Below are 26,797 nucleotides of genomic sequence, written 5' to 3' on the forward strand. Positions count from 1 at the left end.
AGTCAGAGTTTCCTCCTGGTTTCTGAGCAGTTATTTGTGTTTATCCCCTGCATGGTTGTCTCCCATTTGATATGGTGTTGACCTAAAATTCCCCGCAGACTAGATAATGGTTTTCCTCAGCAGATCTCCTTTGTTTCCCCAGCTAGGGTTGAGCCTTCGGGATATTGATTTCATTTTTCTCCAGCAGTTGTTTCCCTCTTTTATGGATTGGCCGAGAATTGTATCAATGATTCAAATCTGCGACATCTTTGTATCCTTCGTGATCGCGTTGTCAGCATAATCATCATATATACATACACATATACATATACACTCATATAATTTCATTATTGCATCATCACACTTGTTGATTCATTCTTGTGATTTTAATTCTCTATTATGGTGGTACTTCATCCCCATACAAGTTTGGTGTCTGTCCTCCTTCAATTGTATAGTGTTATCCCCTTAAGAAGAAAGACTTTAACCTTTCTCCTTTTCCCACTGAGTTATTGTAGGATCAAGCGCTTACCACTGCGCTAAAAGTAATTGCTGTTAGTGTGGGTGCAACTTTATTTCCTTATAGTATGAGCCCTCAGGGGCTGCACCTAAAGCGAGGTTTGTAAGCTCCCTCTAAGCGCCATGGGTTGGGATTTTAAGCCCATTCGAATCCCTAAGGGTGACGCTGGATTTATTTATCCAACAGTTATTTCCTCGTGGATGATGATTTGTTTCAACTTCCTCCCTAGTTGATTATATGGATGGAACTACTCCCCTTGAGTTATATCCTCATTGGGTTGAGTCTTGATTGACTGTTTTCTTTCTAGATCTTACCTAGATCGATGCTTCAGGTCCCCTAAGAGTTTATTACCTAGTAACTGGTAATGTTCTTCTTAGGTTGCAGTTTGCTACTTCTTGCCTAATACCCAGCAAAAGTAACCTTTTTCTCCCCAGCGGATTCATTTTCATGTTTCCCCATGAAGTATATCTTTGATATGTTCATCCTAACCGGTGATGGATATTTTTTCCCCTATTTTGGGTCTATCCTTGATATGTTCATCCTAACCGATGACGGATCTTCTCATCTTTGGTATTCTACCCAGTAAAAAGGTAGTTGTAATCCCTACTTGTTCCCCAGAGAGTTAATCCTTGATATGTTCATCCTAACGGATGACATGTTTCCTTCTCTTTACGGTCTTCTGCCCAGTAACCGGTAGTTGTAAATCCTGTGTTTCCCCCTTTGGAGATTTTATCCTTGATATGTTCACTTTAACTGGTGACGGATATCCTCTCTGTGGTATTCTATCCAGCATTCGATAGATGTAATTCCTACTTTTTGTTTAGGTGGTTAATCCTTAATATGTTCATCCTAACCGATGATGAGTATCCTCCTTAACATTTCCCAGGCAAAATTATCCTTGATATGTTCATCTTAACCGATGACGAATTCTCTTTCCTTTGAGTTTATCCTTGATATGACCACTTTAACCAGTGACGGATATTCTCATCTTTAGTCTTCTGCCCAGTAACCGGTAGTTGTAAATCCTATTTCTGCAATTTTTCCCCAGCAAGTCTATTCTTACCCAGTAACTGGTAATGAATGCACTTCCTGAAGGCCCTCAATGAGTCATCCTTGATATGTTTACCCTAACCGATAACGGGTGTCCTCTCTGATCAAATTTTATTATCTCCTTACCCAGTAACAGGTAGTGGATAATAGATTTCTGCTCCTCCTGTGTTGAAGTTTATTTCTTCCCCAGATAAGTTTAGTGCATATTTCCTTGGTGAAATCGCTTTTCCTGCATGATTCGAGTATATCAGTTTTATTCTGATCTACCTGTTTCCCCTGCAGATGTCTTTTATTTCTCTAGTTGAGTCTTTCCATTTTCATGGAATTCCTCTAGTCTCCTAGTAGTTTTTGAGTCATAGTATGGCCTACGCACAACCTCTTTTATCCCCTCAGAGTCTCTGTCTCCCCGTTGAGTTTTTCCTTATGGAATGCATCATGCTCCTGCGGACCTTCGATCTCTCTGACTTCTTTTCCTCTATGGCAATATTTCCCCATAAAGATTTACTTTTACATTCATATCATATGCATCATGAGGTCTCTTAGGGACCAAAATTTGTTTCTATATATTTTTATTTAAGCCTATTATACTGAGTCGATACGAAGATTTTAACCTTCACCTCCTCAGTTAGAATGTCCTTAAATAGTGGCAATTGTAAGACCCCAATTTTGACCATAATATACCTCATGCAATCTCATCATATGCATTAGCATTGGGATCATACCTTGACATCCTCCTTACCCCTCTTTTATTGGGTTTGTTTTGGGAGAGATCACCAAGCATCATGTGATTGTATCATATTTGTATTTTATCATTTCACTAACCAAAATACCAAAAATATGTCTTTGTATTTGCCTAATTCTTTTGTAGGTAGGGCATGATCACTATTGATCTATCAAGTTCACATCTAAGCTTTAAGACCCTTATTGCTAAGAGCACAACCAAGGAATGATCCATAATGGATCTAGACATTATATATGAGTCCTCATGATCTCTACATGTTATTTGGAAACCCTAGTTCATCTAGGTATCTTGAGTAACTTCTTCAACAGGCTTCTTCACCAATTGATCAAATTTTTCAAGGGTCACTTCAAATTTCATCATCTTATGCATATATGATCTACCATGAGCCTAAAAAGTCAATAGAATTGCAAGTTAGCAAGTTGGTTGATGGTAGTTGGTCAGATGAATTCATCTGATCAAAACTGGGTCCCCCTAGACCCTATCTCCTACACTTTTTATCATATGAAAATGATTCCAAAAGCAAAGTTACTTTAAATGACATTCCAAACAACTTTCATGTTTAAGTCTAGAGCTAATTTTGCTTTTAAAGTCATTTTCTATGTTAAAACATTATAGGTCATTTTGTCTAAACCCTAATTTGAAAGTCAACTTCCCACGACCATAACTTGCTCAATTTTTATGAGTTGAAAGATTCCCAAGTTGCACAATCAAATTCAAGGTGTCTAATACAACTTTGACTTTTTAGAGTAAGAACTAATTCAACTTTTATGAGCATGTGATATGAGGATACATTATAGGTCATTTTGGACCAATACCATTGAACAAGTGGTTTTCCTCAACTTCAAAAATGCATAACTCACTCATCCCAAATCCAAATTATGTCAAATTTGTAACCATTTTGAAGGTTTTTGAAATATCTCCAACTTTGATGAAGACACTTTTCTCATTGGAGCTCAGATAAAAAGTTAGGCAAGGTGGAATAATTGAACATGTGGCTTGACACATAAAGTATTTTGACATGTTGAAATTTCCAAACTTCCACCTCAAAATTCACCCTGATACAAGTTCCAAATGAAAAAGTGTTCAACATAAGAGTTGTTCCTTTTGATCTAAGCTTTCCAAAGAGTCCTGATTTATTCATTTTGGACAAATTTTGAGGGGTCTACGCATGGCTTAAACAAGGTTGTATCAGTCGGCAAGAATCATGCTTCAAAAATTCAAATATATTTGCCTTGCAATCTAAGCTTCATTCAGACCTCATTTCAGTTGATTGTGGACCTAGTAGAGTTGCTTCATGGGCATGCACATGCCCATGCAAGCATGTACATTGCATTGCCAATTTTGGAAGTATTTTAAAGTGTGCAAATAACACTCATCTTTTGCTATAAATAGAGGTCCAATGCTTCAGTTTGAAGGACCTTGCGCGCCAGCTTTGCCTCCAACCATTGAAACCCTCACCATTCAAAGGAAAACCTAATAAATTTCAACTGAATTTTGAGTTTGAATCTCACTGTTTGGAGATTCAAAAACTCTTGGATCCAAAGCTTTGCATCACTCTTAATCCACATCCACAAGCTCCATAATCAAGATAAAGCAAGAATTTAAGCAAGAGAGATCCATTTATGCACAACATTGGAGGTATTTTTCCAGATTTTTCTTCTCTTTGATTCTCTCTCAATTCTCATCAATTCTCTTGGATCCTTGGTTCTCTAAAGTCCTATCAATGTAGGCAAGAAGATTGAGTTGCTTTGAGGTCAAATTGAAGCAACTCAGTTGACACACCTCAAAATTCAACTCCATGTATCTCTCTATATATTTGGAGTTAGGTTAAATTGAGGTGATATTCGTGATCTACGCCATTTTTTCTTTAAGATCATGTCCTCCTTTTTCATTTATGATATGGTGATGAATGAACCAGTCCGGCCAGGGTCATCGGAGAAGATGACCGGCCTTTGGCTCCGGCGATGAGCTGGAAGTGTTCAGAGCCAGTGATTTGATTTAAAATGTTTTAATCTAAAGAGCTCATTGTGATTACCAAACGTGTGGAATGTTGACTAGCGTGCATCATGGAACGTGCTCTTTCCACCACTTGATTTGCCACCTCAATTAATGAGGGAGATCAAGTGGTCCACGTTTTTTTGATTATCTGATTTTTATTTTTATTCCTTTCTTTTTCATTAATTCATATTAATTTTAATATTGATCCAAAAAATATGACAGTTTCACCAAACTTTTTAAAATAAAATCCTCTTTCATTTTCTGAATTAAAAATATTTTTTGGATAATTATTAATATTTTTGATGGTTTAATTGATTTTGTGAATATTCTAAATTGTTTAAAAATACTTTTAAGTTTCCAAAAATTCTGAAGTTTTTTCTGCAAGGTCCTTTGACCTTGTTTGACCTATGATAAATCTCATGGTCATTTCTTTGGTGTTTTGATGAGGTTTTAGGAAATTGACCAACCATATTTAATTTAATGCATTATTTTAAATATTTTTAATTGATTAATTGCCAAATTAATTATGTAGAGCCATTTTAATTGACTTTGTGAGTTTAACTTGTGTTGTTGGGCCTTGGTCAAGGTTGATTTGACTTTGTTAGGTTAAGATCATTGGATTTAGGGGATTGATGGAATGTACGTTCCATCTCCCAAAATGAATGAATGATCTTAACTTGGTAAAAGTCCTCCTTTGTCCAATTTGTGTTTGATTCATTCCCCCTCCCTCTTCATCTCATTCCCCTTCTTTATGCATTCATGTCATGGACCTATGATATCTTAATATCCTAAGGCTAGTTGATTGCAAAATCAACATAAGTATGGATGAGATTAAGCCCCCCACTTTGCATATTCTTTTTGTGTGTGGCATGTTTCATGAACATAGTTCATCATACTATGTCTCTAACATGCATTAACACCAAAATTCTATTGTCGGACCTCAAATAGTTGTGACTTCTACATAAGTCCAATTACAATTGCTTAACATAAAGCTAAATTTTGACACAAAAGGCATAGCATTCTAGTTAGTGAGATTGTAAGTCTCCCATCTTTCATGGTATTGTGTGGAAACTTGGACTTTTTTCCTTCCTTTGAAAGATGTCTTGGTTCAAGGATCCATGCTTGTGACAAGTGGGTTGAGTGTTCTCCAAATAATGACTTAAACAAAAAAAGCAAATAAAAAGCAATACTAACTTCTAACTCATTAACAAGTAACATTTAATTTCAAGTCATTTATTTTTAATGCAATTTAATTTTCGAGCTTTATTCATTTGCCATTATTCATACCATTCAAATTGTTTATGTTAATGTCATTTTCACTTTGTCCACTTGGACCATATTTTGTAATATATTTTGCTTGTGTATATTGTGTTTTGTTTGTGTGGTCTTTGACCATTAACGTACATAATAAGAACAAAAACCCTAAAAAAATATCTTGTGTGGATTGTTGGTTTGATCTGAAACAATTGGACTTAAAATTTAGGCAACACTCCCTATGCAAAGGACTTGGCCAATGCCAACTTTCACCTTATGTGCAATCGATTTTGTTTAGAATTTTGTATAGTTTTGTTGATCTTCAAATCCAACCACAACCTAATTGATTGTGATAAACTCAAAAAAAACTTTTTCAAATGGTTTTCAAAAGGATTAACCAAACACATTGATCGCACAATCAATGATTTCAATAATTTACGAATGAAAAAAAATAAATAAAGTATATATATATATATATATATATATATATATATATATATATATACACACACACACACACACACACACACACACACACACACACAGAGTACACAGGGGTTTGTTTAGGCAGTTCCCCAATCGGCCTCGCTATGGGTACGTTTTCCCTCAATTCGAACTCGAATTGAGATAATGAAATTAACCTTATTTTGCAAAAGTTGTATACAAGATAAATGTAGCAATCCAATCCTACAAACCCTATGTTTGATGTTGATTCTGCCACTTTCTCTTCCTTTAATGTTAGCTTGATCAAGTAACTAAACAATGCCAATTCGATCCACCGTCTCACACTACTCCTTTGCAAGAAACTCTTGTTCTTTAAAGCCTTCACTCAATCGGATCCAAATTGTGAATTGTTATAAACCAGTATTTATCAATATGATGCACCGTCCCACACAACTCCTTTACAAGAACCTTTCATTCTTTAAATCCTTCACTCGATCGGATCCATATTGCATAATCTTGTCCAAAACCTTCAAATCCTTAATTGATCTTGAAGGAAAACCCCAACTTGGTTTTCTTATTTTGAAACCCTCAAATATCTCAACCCAATTTACAATTCGACAACCTAAATTGGACGTTATCCACTCTAATTCTAGATGGCACTCAAACAAAGAATAATTATATGTAGTTTGTTTGTGTGTATGCATAAAATGTAGGTTGAAGATGATGAGAACTCTTTGAAATCCCGGTTTCGTGTAGGTTTACTCTAGAAACTTCCAAGAAATGATACATGTATGAAGTATTTATATGCATGCATGTTGGAGGCAAAATGAATGCAAAAGATTTGAAAAAGTCATGAATTTTTTAAAAATACATTGGATGTATCGACCTATATAAGTCATATGTCGACCTGTTCGATGCATGTGTCGACCTGTATAGGTCATGTGTCGACCTATATAGGTCATGTATCCACACATGCAGTCAGAACATCAAATAGAAGCTACAAGATTTAAAAATGACTTACACGTGTCGACCTGAAACTCGTATGTGTTGACACATAGGAAACAGTTTCTTCTATGTGTCGACATATAGCACGTATATGTTGTCACATGGATTTTTTTTCACACAGAAACTTATTTTTAATGCATCACACCGTTCCTAACTCATTTCAAAATGTTTTTATGTTTCCTAATTCTAAGATGCAAAAGACTCAGAGGATACCGTCCAATATACATAAACGCTAAAGTATCATAGTTTTGACATCATACAAAATACATCTAACCAAAAGTTGCACTCACACAAGTATCACGACTTCTATGGCTAAGCTTATATATCAGATATGACCTAGGATTTCCTTTGACTTTGGAGAATATGTTTTTGAGCAAGTCCTTAAACAAGTCGAGCTCCCTACTAGCTTTCTAGCATTAGTTTCTGGTATTCTGATGAGTCAAAGGCCTGATATTCTCACCAGTGAAGAGGTAATGGGTGTTAGTAGGAGTCCAATAAATTTTAGTTATAGGTTGTTTGTTGGGCCATATGTACCAGACATGTCTATCTCCAATATTCATTTTAATTTGTCTAATGAGAGTGATCTTTCTAAAGTTCCCCCAATGTCTGCCACTGTCAGAAGTAATGTCTTTTTAGAATTGATGCAGATATCAAAGTCTTTTCAGGAAAGGATTGTGGAATCCATTACACGCAAAAATATGGTGGATGAGCTGATCAAAATAATGACTCCCAAGGGTGGTGGTACTTCAACCTCTCAAGATGCTGAACAAGAGAATATCAGGATAATTGTTGAATAGGATGAAAATGGCAATAAGGTTGTGTCCAGTGCAAGTGAAATTGGTTTTGATTCTGGTTCATCTGGTGATTCGAAAGAAAATCATGTATATTTGTGATGTTTATGTGCCCCTGTGTGGGTTATCTTGATATTTGTTTAATCACATTAAGGGAAGAATAACAGTTCCCTATGTTGGTTCCATTTTTTTTCTTTTGTTGGTTCTATGGATTTGTGCCCATTCTGATCCATTTTTGTTATGTTGGTTGCCTCCTCTTGGCTCCCTTCCCATTTTTAGGCAAATAGGGGGGGACAAAACAAATAACTTATTATGAATGCAAGATTTTATGGTTCTTAAGATTTCCTTATGTTTTTCTGATGTTTATGGACTAACATGCATGTACAAAGATTATGTTTTTCACTGCTCTCTGATGCTATGTCATGAAGAATGTTCTAGTCATCTTGTTTCACATCTTGCATGTTTTATTTGCCTTAAAATTAGCCAAAGGGGGGATTATTGTTACATGTGATTGACACATTTTTGTAGTCAACATGCTATGCAAGATGTCATGACATGCTGCTGAGACATGTGATTTATATGCGCTCAAAACATGTTATTTCTTTTATAGTAATCAGGATGTAAAAATGTGGTGCCAAATGTCCCACACATGTTGGTACATTCTACACCAGAAGTTGTTGCGCCTTGCCATGATTTATTCATGATTTTTTTCCTTATTTATCTTTTGTTTATGCGTTTTTTGGAATTAGGAAATAACTCCTGAAAACAATAAAAGATCAAATCCATATCAGTGTTTGAGATTTATTTTAAGAAGATTTAAAATCATATTAAAAAACCACGAGAATTCGCACAATTTAGATCTTTTCTTCTACAGGAAGCTATGCAAACCTTAAAGAATCCGCAACTGCTGAGTTTGACTATTTAAGATGTTATATTCCTTGGAAAAAGACTCATACCTTGAGAAACTTTGTGTTTATTGAGTCTTTTTATTTTTGGTGTTTTAGATTGTAAAACTTTATTTATTATTCATTCTTATATTAAGGAATATAGTTGTGTCTTTGAGTTGTAACAAATTTCTCATTCAAATTGTTTTATACTTGTCTAACACTAGGGTGGTTGTTGAGACAAAGTGAGAGGGATATCATATTAGGGGGAGTCCTAAACAGAAATACACTGGTAGTATTAAGAAAAAAAGCAATGAACTAGAAGAGTTCATCTAAGATCAATTTGTATGTTTACTATTAGGAATGTATTTCATTTCTTGGGTTAACACTCTCTAGACGTAGGTATTATTATAACGAACTAGGTTACCAATCTTTTGTGTTCTATTCTCTTTATTTTCTTTTTAGTGTTATTATACTCGTAGTGTCACACATAGTGTCTAACACATTGTGCTTAAGATCTTTATTGAAGGTAAACAAAATTTCACCCAATAATGATTCTTATATGTTTGGGAATACTTTACACACACTCAAACGACGCAATACTCTCTCTGGTAGGTATTGGACCATACAAAATTCAAATTTTATCCAACCAAATTCAAACCATATCTTCTCCAGCTGACTTGTCTGCTAGTATTAAGTGTAGGAGTAAAAAGAACATATCTCACAACAGTAGCTGATCCAAAAACTCTAAATATAGGTATCTGGTAGGATGTCCTTTAAGCAAAATAAAGTAGTTAACACATGTTTCATCCTCTATGTACTAATGTTCATAATCTCGTCTGCCAACATATACTAGTCATTAAACAAAATAGAATATAATGTTTTTAACAAATACTTAAATAATTACATGAATATGTTATCTGAAGCAATATCAAATTTTTTGTCAGCTATTTTATCTTGAACTTTACAGTAGAATTAAGCTTCCTATATAAGAAATTCCTGTAAAAAAAAATGCTCCAAATGAAACCATTGACCATATTGAGATCCCTAAAACACTCCAAATACATCACATATGTGTAGGTGTGGATATTGTATAATAACATGGTTGATCCCACCAAATATATGATATATGTTGTGACAACAAACTGCATATGCAACGTGTCTCTTAACTTCATCATCACCGACATCAACGATTCTTGCAACTTTCAAGTGTCTACGAAATTCATCTTTAAGGAAATTGCAATGTACATGAGCCCTATTGATATTTCAACTTCCTAGCCACCAGTTTTCTAGCCACCACTTCAGTTGGTGAATATAGTGCAATCAAGAAGACGACCCTCAATGAGAAGACGCATCTGACATGACATGCTATCTAATGTTATTGTCATCCTCTAACTGGTAACAGAAGATGTTCGTCTCCTTATGCCACCTCTTAGAATAAGGTTGTTACTAAGCCATGTTTAAAAGAGAGAAAGACGTATCACACCTCTCTCTTTTGAGATATATCTTAACATTTGTTGGGGGAGTTTTTTTCACTAGGGAGCATTGAATATTGTGAGGCTTGTGAGAGACACACCATATATTCACCCAAAACCTTAAGGTAATAGGTGGGTGGGTTCTCTCACTTATAAATGCACAAGTCTCCACATTTACAACCAATATGGGACTATTGTCCATACTACTGACACTTGATACATTCTCAACACTCCCCCTCAAGTGTGAGTCTACAATGCTCCCCCTCAAGTGAAAGCTCTTCTTACTTCCACAAACTCTTGTACCACACATAATGTTTCTTATTCACCACACTGGTGCCGTTTGACACTCTTCAACGGAACGTTTCTTATTCACCACACTGGCGTTGTTGACTTTTGATACAAGTAACTCGGTCCCTTTCTGAAATCAAAGGCTCATGATACCACTGTTGGGGGAGTTTTTTACTAGGAATGACCTGTTTATTCCTTGTGAAATGCTATAAAATAGATAGGGAATAAATGAACGTGTAGTAATAAACTATAACCCACTTATAGCTAGAAATAAGGAAACAAACTTGACTAAATCAATTCAACAAACTATCCTAAAAACTAGGACTCTTATTTGACTAAAGACTTATCATTCCCTCCCTTGAACTAGACTGCATTTGCAGCTAGTTAACATGTGGTAGTTCACACACTCCAAGCCTCCTTCTTAGCTCCCGAAATAGCTCCAATTTGAGCGGTTTGGTGAAAATGTCAGCTATCTGCTGTCGTGTACCACAAAAACTGAAGCTACATAAATCCATCATTCACTAGATCTCGTAAGAAATGGTAGTGCACATCAATGTGCTTGCTCCTGCCGTGCATCACCGGATTCCTCGCCAACTTAATTATTAAGCTATTGTCACAAAAGATGACAGTACTCTCACTACCCATGTAGCCAATCTTCTTTATCACCCATTGCATCCATATTGCGTAACAACTACTTCCTGCAACTGCAATGAATTCAGCTTCGATTGCGCTTAGTGTTACGATCGGTTGCTTTCGAGAAGACCAAGTCACAGCTGCTTCACTTAGCATAAAAACATAGCCTAAGGTGCTTCTTCTATCTTCCACTGATCCGGCATAATCTCTATCAGTAAAACCAATCAACTCATCACTTCCTCCCCTTCTGTAAAGAATGCCAAATGTTGGTGTGCCTTGCAAGTAATGTAGAATTCTCTTGGCTGCTGAATGATGAAATTTTGTAGGCCTTGACATATACCTGCTTAATAAGCTTACTGCATACATTATATTCGGTCTCGTAGCGGTCAAGTACATCATGCTCCCAATCAGTTGCTTGAAGAATGAACCAACCATCTCAATACCATTTTCATCTTTGGAGATTTTGAATCCTGGAACCATTGGATTTTCAACGGAATTGCTATGCTCCATTCCAAAACGCCTCAACACTTCCATCACGTACTTCGCCTGACTGATGAATATACCACCATCAAACTGAACTACCTCAATACCAAGAAAATACTTCATCTTACCCAAGTCCTTCATATCAAATTCCTTCATCATGGACTTTTTGAAAGTAACCATCATATTCTCATCATCTCTGGTATAAATTAAATCATCAACATAAAAGCTAATGATTAAATGTTTACCTTGTTTGTTGACTTTGGTAAGCAATGTTTGTTCCCTGTCCTCCTTCCCAAAACCTTCCTTCCTAAATATGATTCAATCTGGATGACCATGCCCGTGGTGCCTGCTTGAGTCTGTACAAAGCTTTATTGATCTTATACACATTATGTTCCTCATTCTTTATTTCATAACCTCTTGGCTGCTCCACGTACACATTCTCAGTTAACTTCCCGTGAAGGAAAACTGATTTCATGTCCAGCTGAAACACACACCATCTTCTTTGTGCTGCAAGTGCTAAAATCATTCGAACTGTGTCCATGCGAGTCATGGGAGCATATACTTCTTTATTGCCATCACTGGATTCGTCCCTCACCAGAGAAGCTACGTTTTCTTCTTCACTACCATCGTTGGAATCCTCCATCTCTTCACCGCTGCCATCTTCCCATTCCAGATCAAACCTTCTGTCATCTTCAAAGCTCCTTTCCCAGTTCCATTGTTCTTCTTCTTCAAAGATGACATCCCGACTAATTATAATCCTATTAGAGATAGGATTATATAGCCGATATGCCTTTGATTCTTTGCTTACCCCTAAAAGAACACAACAATGGCTCTTATCCTCAAGCTTTGTTCTCCGAGCATCCGATACATGAGCATGTCATATACAACCAAAGACTCTCAAGTGCTCGACTGAAGGTTTCACCCCACACCAAGCTTCTTCTGGCATCATTTCTTTCACCGATGATGTCGGGCATCTATTAAGAACATAAAATTCCCAATTCACTGCTTCTGCCTAGATTTTTCTTGGAACATTCTTCTCAACCAATAAGCTCCTCACCATATTCATCACGGTTCTGTTTTTCCGCTCAGAAACTCCATTCTGTTGTGGTGTATATGCAACAGTTAATTGCCTTTTGATCCCATTCGTTTCACAATATTCTTTTAACTCATTTGATATGAATTCACCCCCACGATCTGTTCTGAGACATTTAATGGGAAAACCAGTTTCTTTTTCGACAAGAGCTTTAAATAACTTAAAGTAAGTGAATGCATCCGACTTAAAAGCAAGAAAATACACCCATGCCTTCCCACTGTAGTCATCAATGAAGCAAATAAAATACCTCTTGCTTCCCTCTGAAACTGGAGATATTGGGCCGCAAATATCAACATGAACGAGCTCCAACTTTGATGATGCTCTCCATGTATTTTTCTTTGGGATTACATCTCTATGATGTTTCCCTTTCAAATAATTGCTGCACTTGTAAGACCCCAATTTTGGCCCTAAGATCCCTCATGGCATCATAACATTGCATTTGCAAAGCCTCAAGGATCATGAGCACCTTGGTTCCCCTTGCCTTTGGGTGGGACCTCTTGTGAGTGGTTTGAGATCACCATGCATGCTTGAATTGTATATCATTGCTTTTCTCATTTTTATTTACTAACCAAAAGCACAAAAATATGTCACTAACATCTTTTGTTTGTAGCTTGAGCAATCACAAGGTCTAAAAGCTCCTAGGAGATCATTGGTGCAAAGATATGGCCAAGAGAAGATAAAGGCAAGCATGGAAATGGTTCCCAAAGCTCTCATACATCAAATATGACTCCATAGCATCTCAATTCATCATTTTGATCAAAGCAAATCCAAAGGGTTTGAGGTTTGTTCCTCAAGGAAACCCTAATTCATCTGATCATCAATTGTGCCTTGCTAATGAAGCAACCTCAACCCATGGTCAAATAAAATCAAGGGAAGTCCTATAATTCATCATTTCATGTATATTTGAGCTTATTTGAGTGTCCTCAATCATCAATTCATCAAGATATGAGTTGTGGACTTGAGAAGTTGATCAGTCAATTCATCTGACTATTTTGAAATGCACTGAGACCTAATGTTTTATATGTTGGTCAAATGGAGATGATCCTAAAAGAAACAATGTTCTTAAGGACCATATGAACAACTTTCATGTTCATCAAAAATTTATTTGAAGCTTGGAAGGTCATCTCCCACTCTAAGACATTATAGGTCATTTTGACTGAAACCCTAATTTTGGGTCAACTTCCCAAGAACATAACTCATTCATTTTTCATGAATTTGATGTGGGATTAAATGCATTGGAAAGCTTAATATTTCTACTTCAAATTTTCTGTTGAACAAAATTTCAAAATCTCAAAGGAAATACATGTGATAATGCAAAACATTATAGGTCACTTTGGACCAAATGCATTGAAAGGCAAAAAAGTCTAACTTCAAGTGCCCATAACTCCTTCATCAAAAATCCAAATGATGCAAAATGTAAGTCCATTATGATTGTATTGAAAATACCTACAACTTTTATGTTTGAAGTTTTTCCATTTGAGGCTTGCATCATCAACACAGAAGGACTTGAAATTGGTCCAATTTGGCAAAATTCTCAAAGGCATGTTTTGCACTATAAACTTCATGGCCTGTTTTCATAAATTTCCACACTCCAAATGAGTTTTTGTCCAACATAACATTTGATCCTTATGTCAACACCTTTCCAACCATTACCCACATGCCTATGTTTCAATTTTTCAAGTAGCATTTTTCGAAGAAGGGAAGATTCTGGTGCAATTATGGAAACTTGTTTGAAACTCATTGCACACTCCAAACCAATTGCATGTACACGTCCATTTCAGCTTAATTATACTTCAGCTTGCATTTGGCATTGGATTTGGGCTCTCCATGCGCCTGTACAGGCCCATGCATGGAGGCCTTCAACTTTCATGCACACGAGTATTTCCTTGCCTTGCCTCCAATTCAGCTATAAATAGACATGCTTGCTCACTTCAAATCTCAACCTGAAGGCGCCTGATATGCTGCACAATTGAATCCCTAGCCATACCTAAAGGAACTAGTTCACATTTCTTCAAAATTTCAGATCTGAAATTCAACTGAATTTGGTTGAATCTTCAGATCTAAAGTTCCTAGACCTTCCTCATATGATCCATTGAACTTCTGTTTTGCAAAAGGAACCAAGGAAAGGAGCCCAAATCTTCACAATCCAAAGGTATGGTTCAACTGGTTTTTGCTTCGAATCTTTTTGTTCCTTGATCTATTTGCCTGGCCAATGTGTTTTCTGAAGTCCTCACTTGAGAGGCAAGCCAGTGGTGGCTTTGATTTTGTGTTTTAATGAACTGCAATTTATGTACCTGAATCTCCCAGCTCAGATTTCTTATTCTATAGAAAGATTGAGTACAATTCAAGGTCACAGGGGTGATGTACATCACCCCAGCTTCAATTTGGTATAAGGATCGTGCATTTTAATTAAGTTTTGAAAACCTGCAAATCTTGGCCGGAGCGGTGAGTCTCGCCGGAGAAGACGGTGGTTTCCACCACCGTCCCCACGTGGATGAGCTCTGGACCATTGGATCTCATTTCCAGATTTAATCCCAGCCTTTGGATGTTATGACTTTATTAAATGCATTGTGTTTCTCATTGACTTGGACTCACCATGAGCGCGCGCATGTGGAGCGTCTGATCAGCCACGTCAATTAATGAAGCTTGATCAGACACCTGTGGTTTTTTTTTATTTTCTTAATTTCTGATTTTATTTATTTTATTTCCTTTATTTTCAAAAATTCATAACTTCTTCATTTTAATTCCAAAAAATATGGGACCAATTGCATTCTTCTCCATTTAATTTCTAGTTTCTAAAAACGATTTTTAATATTTTTTATTTCATCATTTGATATTTTTTGTGAATTTTCTCTTTTCTGGTTATTTTTAATTCATTTTAATTAGTTGTTGATATTCAAAAAATACAAAAATATTTTCCTAACCTATTTGAATGATGATGGATCTATGAAAAATATTCTCATCAATTTTTTAATTGATTTGAGATTTATTTGAGATTTTAGTTCAATTAGGTTATTTTTATTCATTTTTAATTGATTAAAAATAGTTTCTGACTTTTAAAAATGCTGAAATTTTTTGTCAAACTTTGTTTGACCTTGTTGAACTTGTGATAAATCACTTGGACTCTTCAAAGTTGATTTGAAGTGATTTTGAAGTTTGACATTTCTTTAATATTTTAATTCAAGTTTATTTTAAATATTTAAAAATGCCAAAACTATTTTGTTCATTTCTTGACTTCCAATCTTCATCTCACTTCTGTTTTTGATTGTTTGACCATGATCCTCAATGTCATTGGTCAACATTAGTTGATTGGTACATTCCATTTTTATTTAATGCACTTTGTTCTTTCCATTTCCATTATCCATCTCCTTCTTCTTCTTCTCCTTTTTTCTTTTTGATCAATGAGTTAAAGGTTGATAAGTTAGCATTAATTAGGAAGGTTTAATCTTCCTTGATTCAAATCTAATTCATCTTGATCAATTGATCAAGTGAATGGTTTTGCATTAAGGATAGGTTGCTTCCTAAATCATGCAAAGGACTTAAACCAATACAAGATCATTTCCCCTTTTCTTCTTGGCATGGCAAGTTGTTGGAACTTGGTTCACTAATCAAGACTTCTAACTTGTGTTGTTGCCTACATTATTATTGACCGGCCTCAGATAGTTGTGACTTCTACATAAGTCCAATTAGGATTGCTTAACATAGCGCTAAATTTGTCTTATGGCACACTAACTACTAACTATTAACCATTAACATTTACTTTTTTCACTTTACATTTATGCAATTTATTATTCTTGTACATATTATTAATTTCCTTTTTCCTTTGCTCATTGGAGCACATGTTTATGTTAATGCCATTTGCTTTTTGCTCACTTGAGCATATAATTGTGTCTATATCATTTGTGTTTGTGTTTTGTTTTGTTTGTTGTGAACCAAATGCAAAGAATTGGACAAAATGGACTTAGATATTAGGACCTTACCCAAGCTAATGGAGTTTGAAGAGCAACTAGGCCACATGCCTTTAGAGTGCTTAAAATGTCAAAGAGCAACTAGGCCCCATGCCTTTAGAATGCTTAATGTTGAAGATGACTTTGAAATGACCATATTCTAAACTCCCTCTTGTCCATTCTTTGATTGTTAATAGAACCTTTTGATGTGTGTGTTTTTATGCTAGGGATTCCAACATTGAGCCAAATTGAGGAACCATTGCCATGAGCTTCTAAGAGAGAGGGATCCAAGATACATTGAGGAACCTTCCAAGAGTTCATTTGATTGTTGATTTCTTGAGTTTATGCTTATGTGATTGCTTATTCCAAAGGATGGGAGCTACTTGGATCATCCATATGATCTCAAGAGAGGAACTCCCTTTGTGGTTTTGTTTCTTATCCCTCACCTCTTGTATGTTTAGGATTTAGCCTTTCTTCTTCTTCCCTCCACTCTAACCCAAGCCAAATTTTTGTGCAAACATTTAACACTTATTTTTCAACATTAGAAACCTAAGCCTTATGCTTTTGACTTTCAAACTTTCTTTTCATAATACTTCTTTTGAATTGAATCTTTTAATCCACCTTGACCATATTTTGTAAATACCTTTTATTGGTATATATAACCCATTCAAATACTTTTGTGGTTTCAATGGCCACTTCCTTAAGCAAAATTTTTCATAACCTTTAACTATTATGTTTGAGTTACCCTTGAGGTAGATGTAATACTCACCTTTATCCTTAGTGATGGACAATGAGTCTTCCATGCTTATTATAGGGTTAACCCCTCACTAGCATGTTGAAGCTATCCTCACATGGTGGATTTGTGGTTTTGGGTTGAGTCTTCTCCCTTGGATAACAAAAGACCTTAAGGCTTTTGGACCAATCAATTCACCAACTTCTTTTGAGATTTTTACCCCGAACTACGAGGTTTTGATCCTAATCTTTTTTAAGATGGTACGTAGGCAATGGGTTTATCCATCCAAACACAAAAAATGTAAATAAACTTGTATATTCTCTTCTCATCTCTTCAATCATGTTTGCACAAATAAAGTTTTCACAAAAAAAAAAACAACAACCTTACAACAAATGTGAAAATGGCTCCCTAGGAGTATCTAGAATGTTTTGGGTGCTTAAAACCTTCCCATTGCATAACCAACCCCCTTACCCAGATCTCTGACTTTTTTACTAGTTTTTGATTCGATAAAACTTTTAGGTTTTTGTTCGCTTTCTAACCATTCCTTTGGATAAACAGAAGTGCGGTGGTGACTCGACTTGTATGATTTACCTTGGATTTAGTCAATATCTCTAATGGTAACGAATACCCCGCTATAACACGTAATCTCACTCTCGGAAAAACTTGGCAAGCCTCTCACCATGCCCTTAGTTTACAAAGTCTTCAATCCTTTGTAGCTGAGATGACCGAATCTTCGATGCCATAAATGAGCCACGTCTTGAGTGATTACTTGGAGACACTATTTATCTCTTTCCTGTTTGATTGATCGAGTGTTCGATAGCAACACAAACATTCAATTGGCATCCATGGTAGTTTTGAAAATCAATCCCTTTGTGTGGTGATAAATCCGACACATATTTGACCGCATCAGTACAGCCAAACCCCTTTCTTGCAGCTGCCCAACACTGAGAAGATTATTCTTCAACCCCGGTACATAATACACATCTCGTACAAGATGATTCACTCCTTTTACGGTCAATTGAACACTTTCCTTTCCAACAACATTCATGCTTGCATAATTCCCCAATCTTACCACCTCGTTGAACCCCTTTTCTAAATCACAGAAGAGAGATGAATCACCACACATGTGATTGCTACATCCAGAGTCAATAAACCATATATTGTCTCGATCACCTCCAAACATATCGATATATGCCATTAGCACCATCTCTTCCGATTCATCCAAATTTGCATAATTTGCTTGGCACTCATACTGAAAGTGTCCAAGCTTATGACGTTTATAACACTCAACCGTATCTTTGCTCCAGTTTAGGCGACCCTTGTCTCTACCTTGTCCTCGGCCTCCTCTGAAAGCAACTTTTCCTCGTCCTCTTCCACCATAGCCTTCATGAGTCAACTTCAAAGCATGTTCTTCTCATCCATATCCTTTGAATTTTTGCTCATATACGAGCAGAGAACTTTGCAAGGCATCCGCAAAGAGTTGATCTATGTCCTTGGCTTCCTCAATGGAACAAACAATGTAGTTCCATTTATCAGTAAGTGTTCTCAAAATCTTCTCAACGATCTTGACATCACTCACATCTTCCCCATAATTCCTCATGTAATTTACAACCGTCATTACTCGATTAAAGTAATCATTTATCGATTCTCCCTGCTTCATTTCCAGAACCTCAAAGTCCCGGTGTAGACGATTGAGCTGAGCTCTCTTTGTAAGACCCCAATTTTGACCCTAAAATCCCTCATGGCATCATAACATTGCGTTTGCATTGCCTCAAGGATCTTTAGCATCTTGGTTCCCTTTGCCTTTAGGTGGGACTCCTTGTGATTGGTTTTAGATCACCAAGCATGCTTGAATTATACATCATTGTTTCTCTTACTTTTGTTTACTAACCAAAAGCATAAAAATGTGTCACTAACATCTTTTGTTTGAAGCTTGAGTATCATCCAAGACACTTTGTGGGTTCTATTTAGATGATCAGTCAACACAAGGGAATGGCTTGAGATACTTCCAACAGGTTCAAATGGGGTCTATTCGTCAGTCAAAACGTTAATCTTGAAGGAGCAAAAGTTTGTTCAGGAGCTGTCATGCTCGCTAGGCGAGCAGAATGGGTCGCTTAGCGAGTCCCAAGAAAAGCCACCAGAATCACCTACGCTCAGAGGAATTTCTTGAACTGTCATGCTCGCTAGGCGAAGCCCACGTGTTTAAAAAAAAATTTAAATAAATAAATAAATAATAAAATATAACAGAAATTTTTTGGACTTGGGCCTCTCTCATTTGAGCCCACGGGTCCACAAAAATCAGGTTATAAATTCAGAGTTTCAGTGAAACAAAAGGCAATGCTATTCCTATTACCCTGGCAGGGAAAAAGATAGTGAGAGAAGAGCTAACAGAGTTCAGAGCAACCTCCAGAGACTGAAGGGAACTCATCGGCAAAGAACCAATTCCCTCTCATATAAACCCTCAGATTGCTTTGCAAACCCAACCGGGCAATTCAATTTCATTCGATCTCTCCAGTCAGGTTTGCCTTATTCCCATTACTTTATGCTTTTAATTTGAATGCTCTGAATGTATGAGGTATTATGGTTGAATTTGATACCCTTTTGATGCATGTGTTTGACAAGAGGTTTAGGCCTCCTACCCTTGGTTGCTTTTTGTGAGCTTTTTGTGAATTTTAATGGCATGATTCATGTGGTTACATTTTGATTTGGGGGCAACTCTTGATTACCCTATCTTGTTTCTCTAACCTGTTTGTTGAGTTTTGTTTTGTGAGGGCTCACATACTCTTGCAGGGATAGCTTGCTTGGTGTTCCACTTTATTTGTGGGGTACCACCTGGAGGTCTATTCTGATTACCTGTACTTACTCACTTTCTTTGATGGTGCTAGCTTGAGAGATCTCTAGGTTTCTTATCTCTTTAATTGTTGTTACTTCGGATCTTTATCCGTACGGTAGATCTCTCGATCCCTTTTCTTTTCCCACATGCTACCGATTTCTTAGGTTTCGTATAGCCTCTCGTGGCATGTCAATTAAGGTTGCGCGGTTCCTTCATCTAGGACTGCCTTTTTGCATGAGCATCCCTAAACACCCCAAACTCATTGATATTTCTTCTCCTAAGAATACGTTATCTCCTTCTACTACAGGCGAGTAAGTCTCCAAAGGTCGAGCATCCGGTAGATTGCGTAGTAACGTCGTTCACCCCAAAACACAACCCTTACCCCATAGGTGGCCGAACTACGTTTTTCTCTGATTTTCATCCCAGATGAGATACGTAAGCATAAGACGTGATGTCTTAGCGAGCACACTCCTCTTTAACCCATAAGTAGCCGAGCTACGAAGACTCTGATTCTCAGATTCAGGTGAGATACGTATGCAGTGGATGCGACGTCCGTGCGAGTCATTTTCTTTTGACCCTTCTTTTAGTAAGTAGTACATTAGATAAACATACACGCTTTTCTCATTCCTTCAATCACGTTTGCACAAATAAATTTTCAAAAAAAACAACAACAACCTTTGCAACAAATGTGAAAAGGGCTCCCTAGGAGTACCTAGGATGCTTTGGGTGCCTAATACCTTCCCATTGCATAACCAACCCCCTTACCCAGATCTCTGACATTTTTACTAGTTTTTGATTCGATAAAACTTTTAGGTTTTTGTTCGCTTTCTAACCATTCCTTTGGATAAATAGAAGTGTGGTGGCGACTCGACTTGTATGATTTACCTTGGATTTAGTCAATATCTCTAATGGTAACGAATACCCCGCTACAGAAAATGGCGACTCTGCTGGGGAATAATACATCCTAGTGGGTTTTGCCTACTTTTTTATATTTGTTGTATTGTATTGTATATTTTTTTTGTGACATATTTTTGTGCAATTTGGGATTACTGTATTGTATGTAATGATTGGATTGTTTGAATATTAATTCCTTATATGCTTGGTGATCTTTGTGAGATGAGTTCTATACCCGAACTCGAGTGCACTTAGGATAGGAGAATGGCATAGTCTTGTCGACTTGTGTGGAGTTATTCCTTAGCAAGTTGACTTGCAAGCCCATTCACTTGGTGGAGGTTATGTTGGGATCAATAATGTCACACAAGTAAGTTGTGGTTAGACATTACTCTTTCCAATATAGACCTTAGAAGCCAAGGACCTTAGTTTACCAAGCCCATCTTGGCCTATTCTTAGGATGTAGTGTGAAAGTCGTTCAAGTGTAAGATTTGATACGATTGTTACGCGATACTACACTCATAAGAGTCTCTCTTGAGAATATTTTTGGAATACGAGTAGTCGTTTCTCCAATAATATCCGAAAGATGGGATGATGACTATGGGAACCTCTTGTAGAACATGTTTGGCAGGTTTAAACCCTAGTACACTCCCTTTTGGGTGGTTCTTAACCTAACTCCATGCTCGTGACTTACAACAAACCCTTGATTCATGGTTGATCCGTTCATGAATCCTTAATATCAATGGAACTTGGGTGTTGATAAGGTGTAAACCATAATCCACCAAAATGGATGATTGATATTAAGGATAACATGATTCATCCCATGACCTTTGTTTGGTGTGCTTTGCTTGATCCTTGAGTGTGATTGTTGCATTCATGCATTCACGCACCCATTTGCATCCATATCATCAATAAATAAGAAAATTTTCAAGGAACTTAAGGGGTTTATTTGCAAAATTTTCAGACATGGAAAGACAAAGAAGGAATACAAAGAAGTACAGCTTCAGGCAACCAGATTTGAAAGAGTTAAGGAATTTGACATCCTATGTATTAGATCCTTTGGGTTTCAAGGCTCGTTTTGGGAAGCTTCTTCCTCTTCTGACTACTCAGGTGGATGAAGGATTGGTGAGTGTATTGGTGCAGTTTTATGATCCCTTGTACCGTTGCTTCACGTTTCCGGATTTCCAGCTTTTGCCTACCCTTGAGGAGTATGCTTACCTTGTGGGTATACCTATTCTAGACCAGTTGCCGTTCAGTGGCTTGGAGAGTATTCCTACTTCTCAAGAGATAGCTGACATGTTACACATAGATGAATCTCTGGTTGGTGCTCATATGACTACCAAAGGTGGAATTCAAGGTCTCCCTTCTGAGTTCCTCATTGCTCAAGCTACTATGTATGGGAAGGCCATGAGTGAGGACGCCTTTGAGGCCATATTTGTACTTCTCATCTATGGGCTAGTATTATTCCCCAACATCGACAAGTTTGTGGATGTGAACGCTATTAGGATCTTCTCTACTCTTAATCACGTTCCGACTCTGGGCGATACCTACTTCTCTTTGCATATGAGGAATGAAAAGGGTGGTGGCGCCATTGTGTATTGTTTGCCTTTGTTGTATAAGTGGTTTATTTCTCACTTACCTCAGACGGTCGCTTTCAAGGAGAACAAGGAATGTCTACGGTGGTCCACGAGACTTATGTCTCTCACTAATGATGATATCTCTTGGTATAACCATGTGTATGATGGTGTGCAGATTATTGAATCTTGTGGTGAATTCTCCAATGTACCTCTTCTTGGTACATGTGGTGGGATTAACTACAATCCTGTTTTGGCACGTCGGCAGCTTGGGTTCCCCTTAAAGGATAAACCCAATAACATTATGTTAGAGGGTGTATTCTTTCAGGATGGTAAAGATCCCCAAGGCTTGAAAGCTAGGATGGTCCGCGCTTGGCGCAAGATTCATAGGAAAGGAAGGAAAGAGTTGGGTCCTAAGAATTACATCGCTTTGGAGCCTTACACTGTTTGGGTTAGGAAGAGGGCGTCTGAGTATCTCATGCCTTACGAGTATCCGAGACCTACACCTATGATTATGGTTGGGCCTTCAACCCTCCCTAATCAAGGAGTATAGGAGTTGAGAGACGAAAACCGTTCACGTGCCTGGATCCGTGAACGTGAAGAGTTGCTTCAGCAGATTAAGGAGAAGGATGCGTTGATTGAGTTTCTTGAGCATCAGGTTATTGATGACCCTGATGATGTATGGACTTCTCTACTTCCTCAGTCTTCTAAGTTCTGGAAGAGGAGGTATGATCGACTCGCCAAAGAGAAAGCCGATATGGAGGCAGCCTACGAGAGGGAGGTGAAGAGGCTTCGCGCATCTTATCTTCCTGTGTCCCGAGCTTTAGATGATTGTTTCTAGGGATCCTTAAGACGATTATTTTCCTTTTCTCTTGTATATGATTGACGATGCTGCACTTCTTTTCCCTGATATTATTTGATGAGATATTTCCATATGTGATAAAATGCTTAATATTTCCAAAATTTGCAAATAAAACTCTAAAGTTCCTTTGAAATAAAAAACAAATCATATGCACAAACATTGCATGCATCATATGCATAAGCAGGTTTTGTTTCCGGTCCCTTGCCCTGTGGTCTAACTCTGTGTCCTTCATTTATTTTTGAAGACAAGCTGACTCACCGGTACTACACTAGAGCCAACATTTCAAGACTGATGGATCACTTAGAGCAAGAGAATCGCGAGCTGAAAGAGGAAGTGGCCAGATTGACTGCCCTAATGGAGTCACTCATGGCTGCCCGGAGCCAGTCTTCTCCGACACCTTCAACTCCTCCCTAGAGGATAGTTATCTCCGAGATTGTCTCCTCTACTGTGCCCGCTGCCAGTGCACACTTTGTTCCAACAGCCATGCCAACCGGGTTCCCGTGGGGGATGCCTCCCAATTTCATGCCTGAGGGTCCTGTTCCTCCCTTTGCTTCTCTGCCGGCATCTAACCCGGTCCTTGTCGTTCCTCCTCCTGTCGTGCATACTTTGCCCAGGGTAGACGACACCATCTATCATTCTGAGCCGTCTGAGGGTCCAGATGTTTATGAGAAGATGGATGCTATGAACGATCAATTTCTTGAGCTTCGCAAGGAATTGAAAACTCTCAGAGGGAAGAATCTTTTCGGCAAGTCTGCTGCCGAACTCTGCTTGGTTCCAAATGTGAAGATCCCTGTGAAATTCAAGGTCCCTGATTTTGAAAAGTACAAAGGAAATACTTGTCCTCTCAGCCACCTGGTCATGTATGCCAGGAAGATGTCGACTCAAACCGATAATGACCAACTACTCATCCACTACTTTCAGGACAGTCTGTCCGGTGCCGCTTTGCGTTGGTACATGGGTTTAGACAGCGCGAACATTCGATGCTTCGATGATCTCGGCGAAGCCTTCGTCAAGCAGTACAAGTACAACATGGATATGGCTCCCGATAGAGATCAATTGAGAGCCATGTCCCAGAAGGATAAAGAAACATTTAAGGAGTACGCCCAGAGGTGGCAGCACAGGTCGTGCCTCCGCTAGAAGAGAAAGAGATGACTAAGATCTTTTTGAAGACTTTAAGTTCTTTTTATTATGAGCGGATGATTGCTAGCGATCCTTCTGACTTCACCGAGATGGTGAATATGGGGATGCGTCTAGAAGAAGGGGTCCGTGAAGGACGGTTAACCAGAGAAGAAGGCTTTTCTGCCAAATGTTATGGGGCGTTTGCAAAGACGAAAGATGGAGAGGCACATGATGTGATCTCCCATGAGAAACCAAGAAGACCCTCTGTGAAGAGGAAGACTGTGCGTCCCGCCAGTAACCAGCACCAGGTGGCTCATATAGCACCTGTTTTCAGAGACAATCAACAGTATCAGCAACATAGTAACAATCAGCAACCACATCCGCAATATCAGCAACAACAGCACCGACCGTAGCAGCAGGCCTACCAGCCTCAAAACAATAATCAAACCAGCATGAGTTACGAGAGGAAAAGGGTCACCTTCGATCCTATTCCTATGACGTACGCAGAGTTATATCCCTCTTTGATAGAAAGGAAGCTGATTACTCCGAGAGACCCACCGGCTATACCTGCTAACCCCCAGTGGTGGTATAAGCCTGAGTTACATTGTGTTTACCATTCTGGTGCTCCCGGCCACGATGTGGAGAATTTTTACCCTTTGAAGACCAAGGTTCAAGACCTTGTGAGGTGTGGTATTCTATGTTTTGAGGACGTAGGCCCTAATGTGAAGAAGAACCCATTGCCCGAACATGGGAAATATGTCAACATGGTCCAGGGTTGCCTGGAAAATACAAGGTCAAATATGTCAGTCATATTCAACAGTCTCTGGTCCAAATGCATTGTTTGTTGTGTGACTACAGTCATTATGAGCATGACCATGATAGATGTCGAGTCTGCTCTGTTAACCGATTGGGTTGTTGCCAAGTGCGCAAGGATGTTCAGGAAATGCTAGACGAAGGAGTCATTGAGATCCTTCAAAACAGGAATGTTGATGAAAATGAGCCTGAGGTCAACGTGATTTCCCCAGTGTTCCGGATACCCGAGCCTGTTATCATCAAGTACAATGGTAGCAAGCAGAAGGCTTCTCCCGCTCTGATTATTAAGCCTGCTGGTCCAGTGCCTTACTCTTCTGAAAAGGCAGTTCCCTATCGCTACAACGCCGTAGTAGTAGAGAATGGGAAAGAGGTGTCCTTGCCCTCTTCTTCTATTGTGAATATTGCCGATGTTAGCGGTTTGACCCGTAGTGGCCGTGTATTTTCAGCACCGCCGAAGCCTCAAATTAATGTTGATTTTGTTGAACGCCCGATCGGGAACGCTGTGAATTCTCCGAATCCGGCACTTGCTGTTAAGCCCTCCTCCGTACTGAAAACTCCTACTTCTGTTGGCCCGAGTGGCAATGTGAAAGAAGACTGTGATGAGATGCTGAGACTCATCAAAAGGAGCGAGTACAATGTTGTAGACCAACTTCTACAAACGCCATCCAAAATATCTGTGTTATCCTTACTCTTAAATTCAGAACCACACCGAGAGGCTCTGCAGAAGGTGTTGGATGTGGCATATGTAGATCACGATGTTACTTTGGAGCAATTCGATAGCATTGTTGCAAACATTACTGCTTGCAACAACCTGAGCTTTTGTGACTCTGATCTCCCTGAGGAGGGAAGAGACCATAACTTGGCTTTACACATATCTATGAATTGCAAAGACGACGCCATGTCCAATGTGCTGGTGGACACCGGGTCATCATTGAACGTATTGCCAAAGTCCACTCTCTCAAAGCTATCATATCAAGGGCCTCTCATGAGGCAGAGTGGAGTAGTTATGAAGGCTTTCGATGGGTCTCGCAAAACTGTGATTGGGGAAGTTGATCTCCCAATCAAGATCGGACCAAGTGATTTCCAGATTACCTTCCAGATTATGGACATTCACCCATCGTATAGTTGTCTCTTAGGCAGACCATGGATTCACGAGGCAGGCGCCGTGACGTCCACCCTACACCAGAAATTGAAATTCGTGAAAAACAAGAAGCTGGTGGTGGTAGGGGGAGAAAGGGCTCTCCTGGTTAGCCATTTGTCTTCCTTCTCTTATATAGATGCTGAGGTTGAAGTTGGAACTCCTTTCCAAGCTTTATTTATTGCTGAGCCTATTGAGAAGAGAACTCCTTCATTTGCTTCCTACAAAGATGCAAAGCTGGCCATTGAGCG

At 38.2% G+C, this 26,797-nt stretch overlaps 1 protein-coding gene across 1 annotated transcript; it reads right to left on the reverse strand.

The window, feature by feature from the left end:
* Nucleotides 1-18,148: 18,148 nt before the first annotated feature.
* On the reverse strand, nt 18,149-18,934 carry LOC127096185 (uncharacterized). The gene is made up of 2 exons (XM_051034791.1): nt 18,764-18,934; nt 18,149-18,568 (listed from the first exon to the last, which is right to left on the reverse strand). Exons 1-2 carry the CDS (start codon nt 18,932-18,934, stop codon nt 18,149-18,151), a joined length of 591 nt encoding a protein of 196 aa, XP_050890748.1.
* Between the last annotated feature and the right edge of the window lie 7,863 nt (nt 18,935-26,797).

Source organism: Lathyrus oleraceus, chromosome 6 (genome assembly GCF_024323335.1).
Source record: "Lathyrus oleraceus cultivar Zhongwan6 chromosome 6, CAAS_Psat_ZW6_1.0, whole genome shotgun sequence".
Taxonomy (NCBI): Eukaryota; Viridiplantae; Streptophyta; class Magnoliopsida; order Fabales; family Fabaceae; genus Lathyrus; species Lathyrus oleraceus.

What these genes read in the sequence shown, in the direction of transcription:
- LOC127096185 (XM_051034791.1), bottom strand. Translation starts at nt 18,934, where the DNA reads ATGACGGTTGTAAATTACATGAGGAATTATGGGGAAGATGTGAGTGAT. An exon ending in CCTTGCAAAGTTCTCTGCTC is followed by an intron (nt 18,569 to 18,763) that starts GTATATGAGCAA and finishes GGACACTTTCAG; the next exon opens with TATGAGTGCCAAGCAAATTA.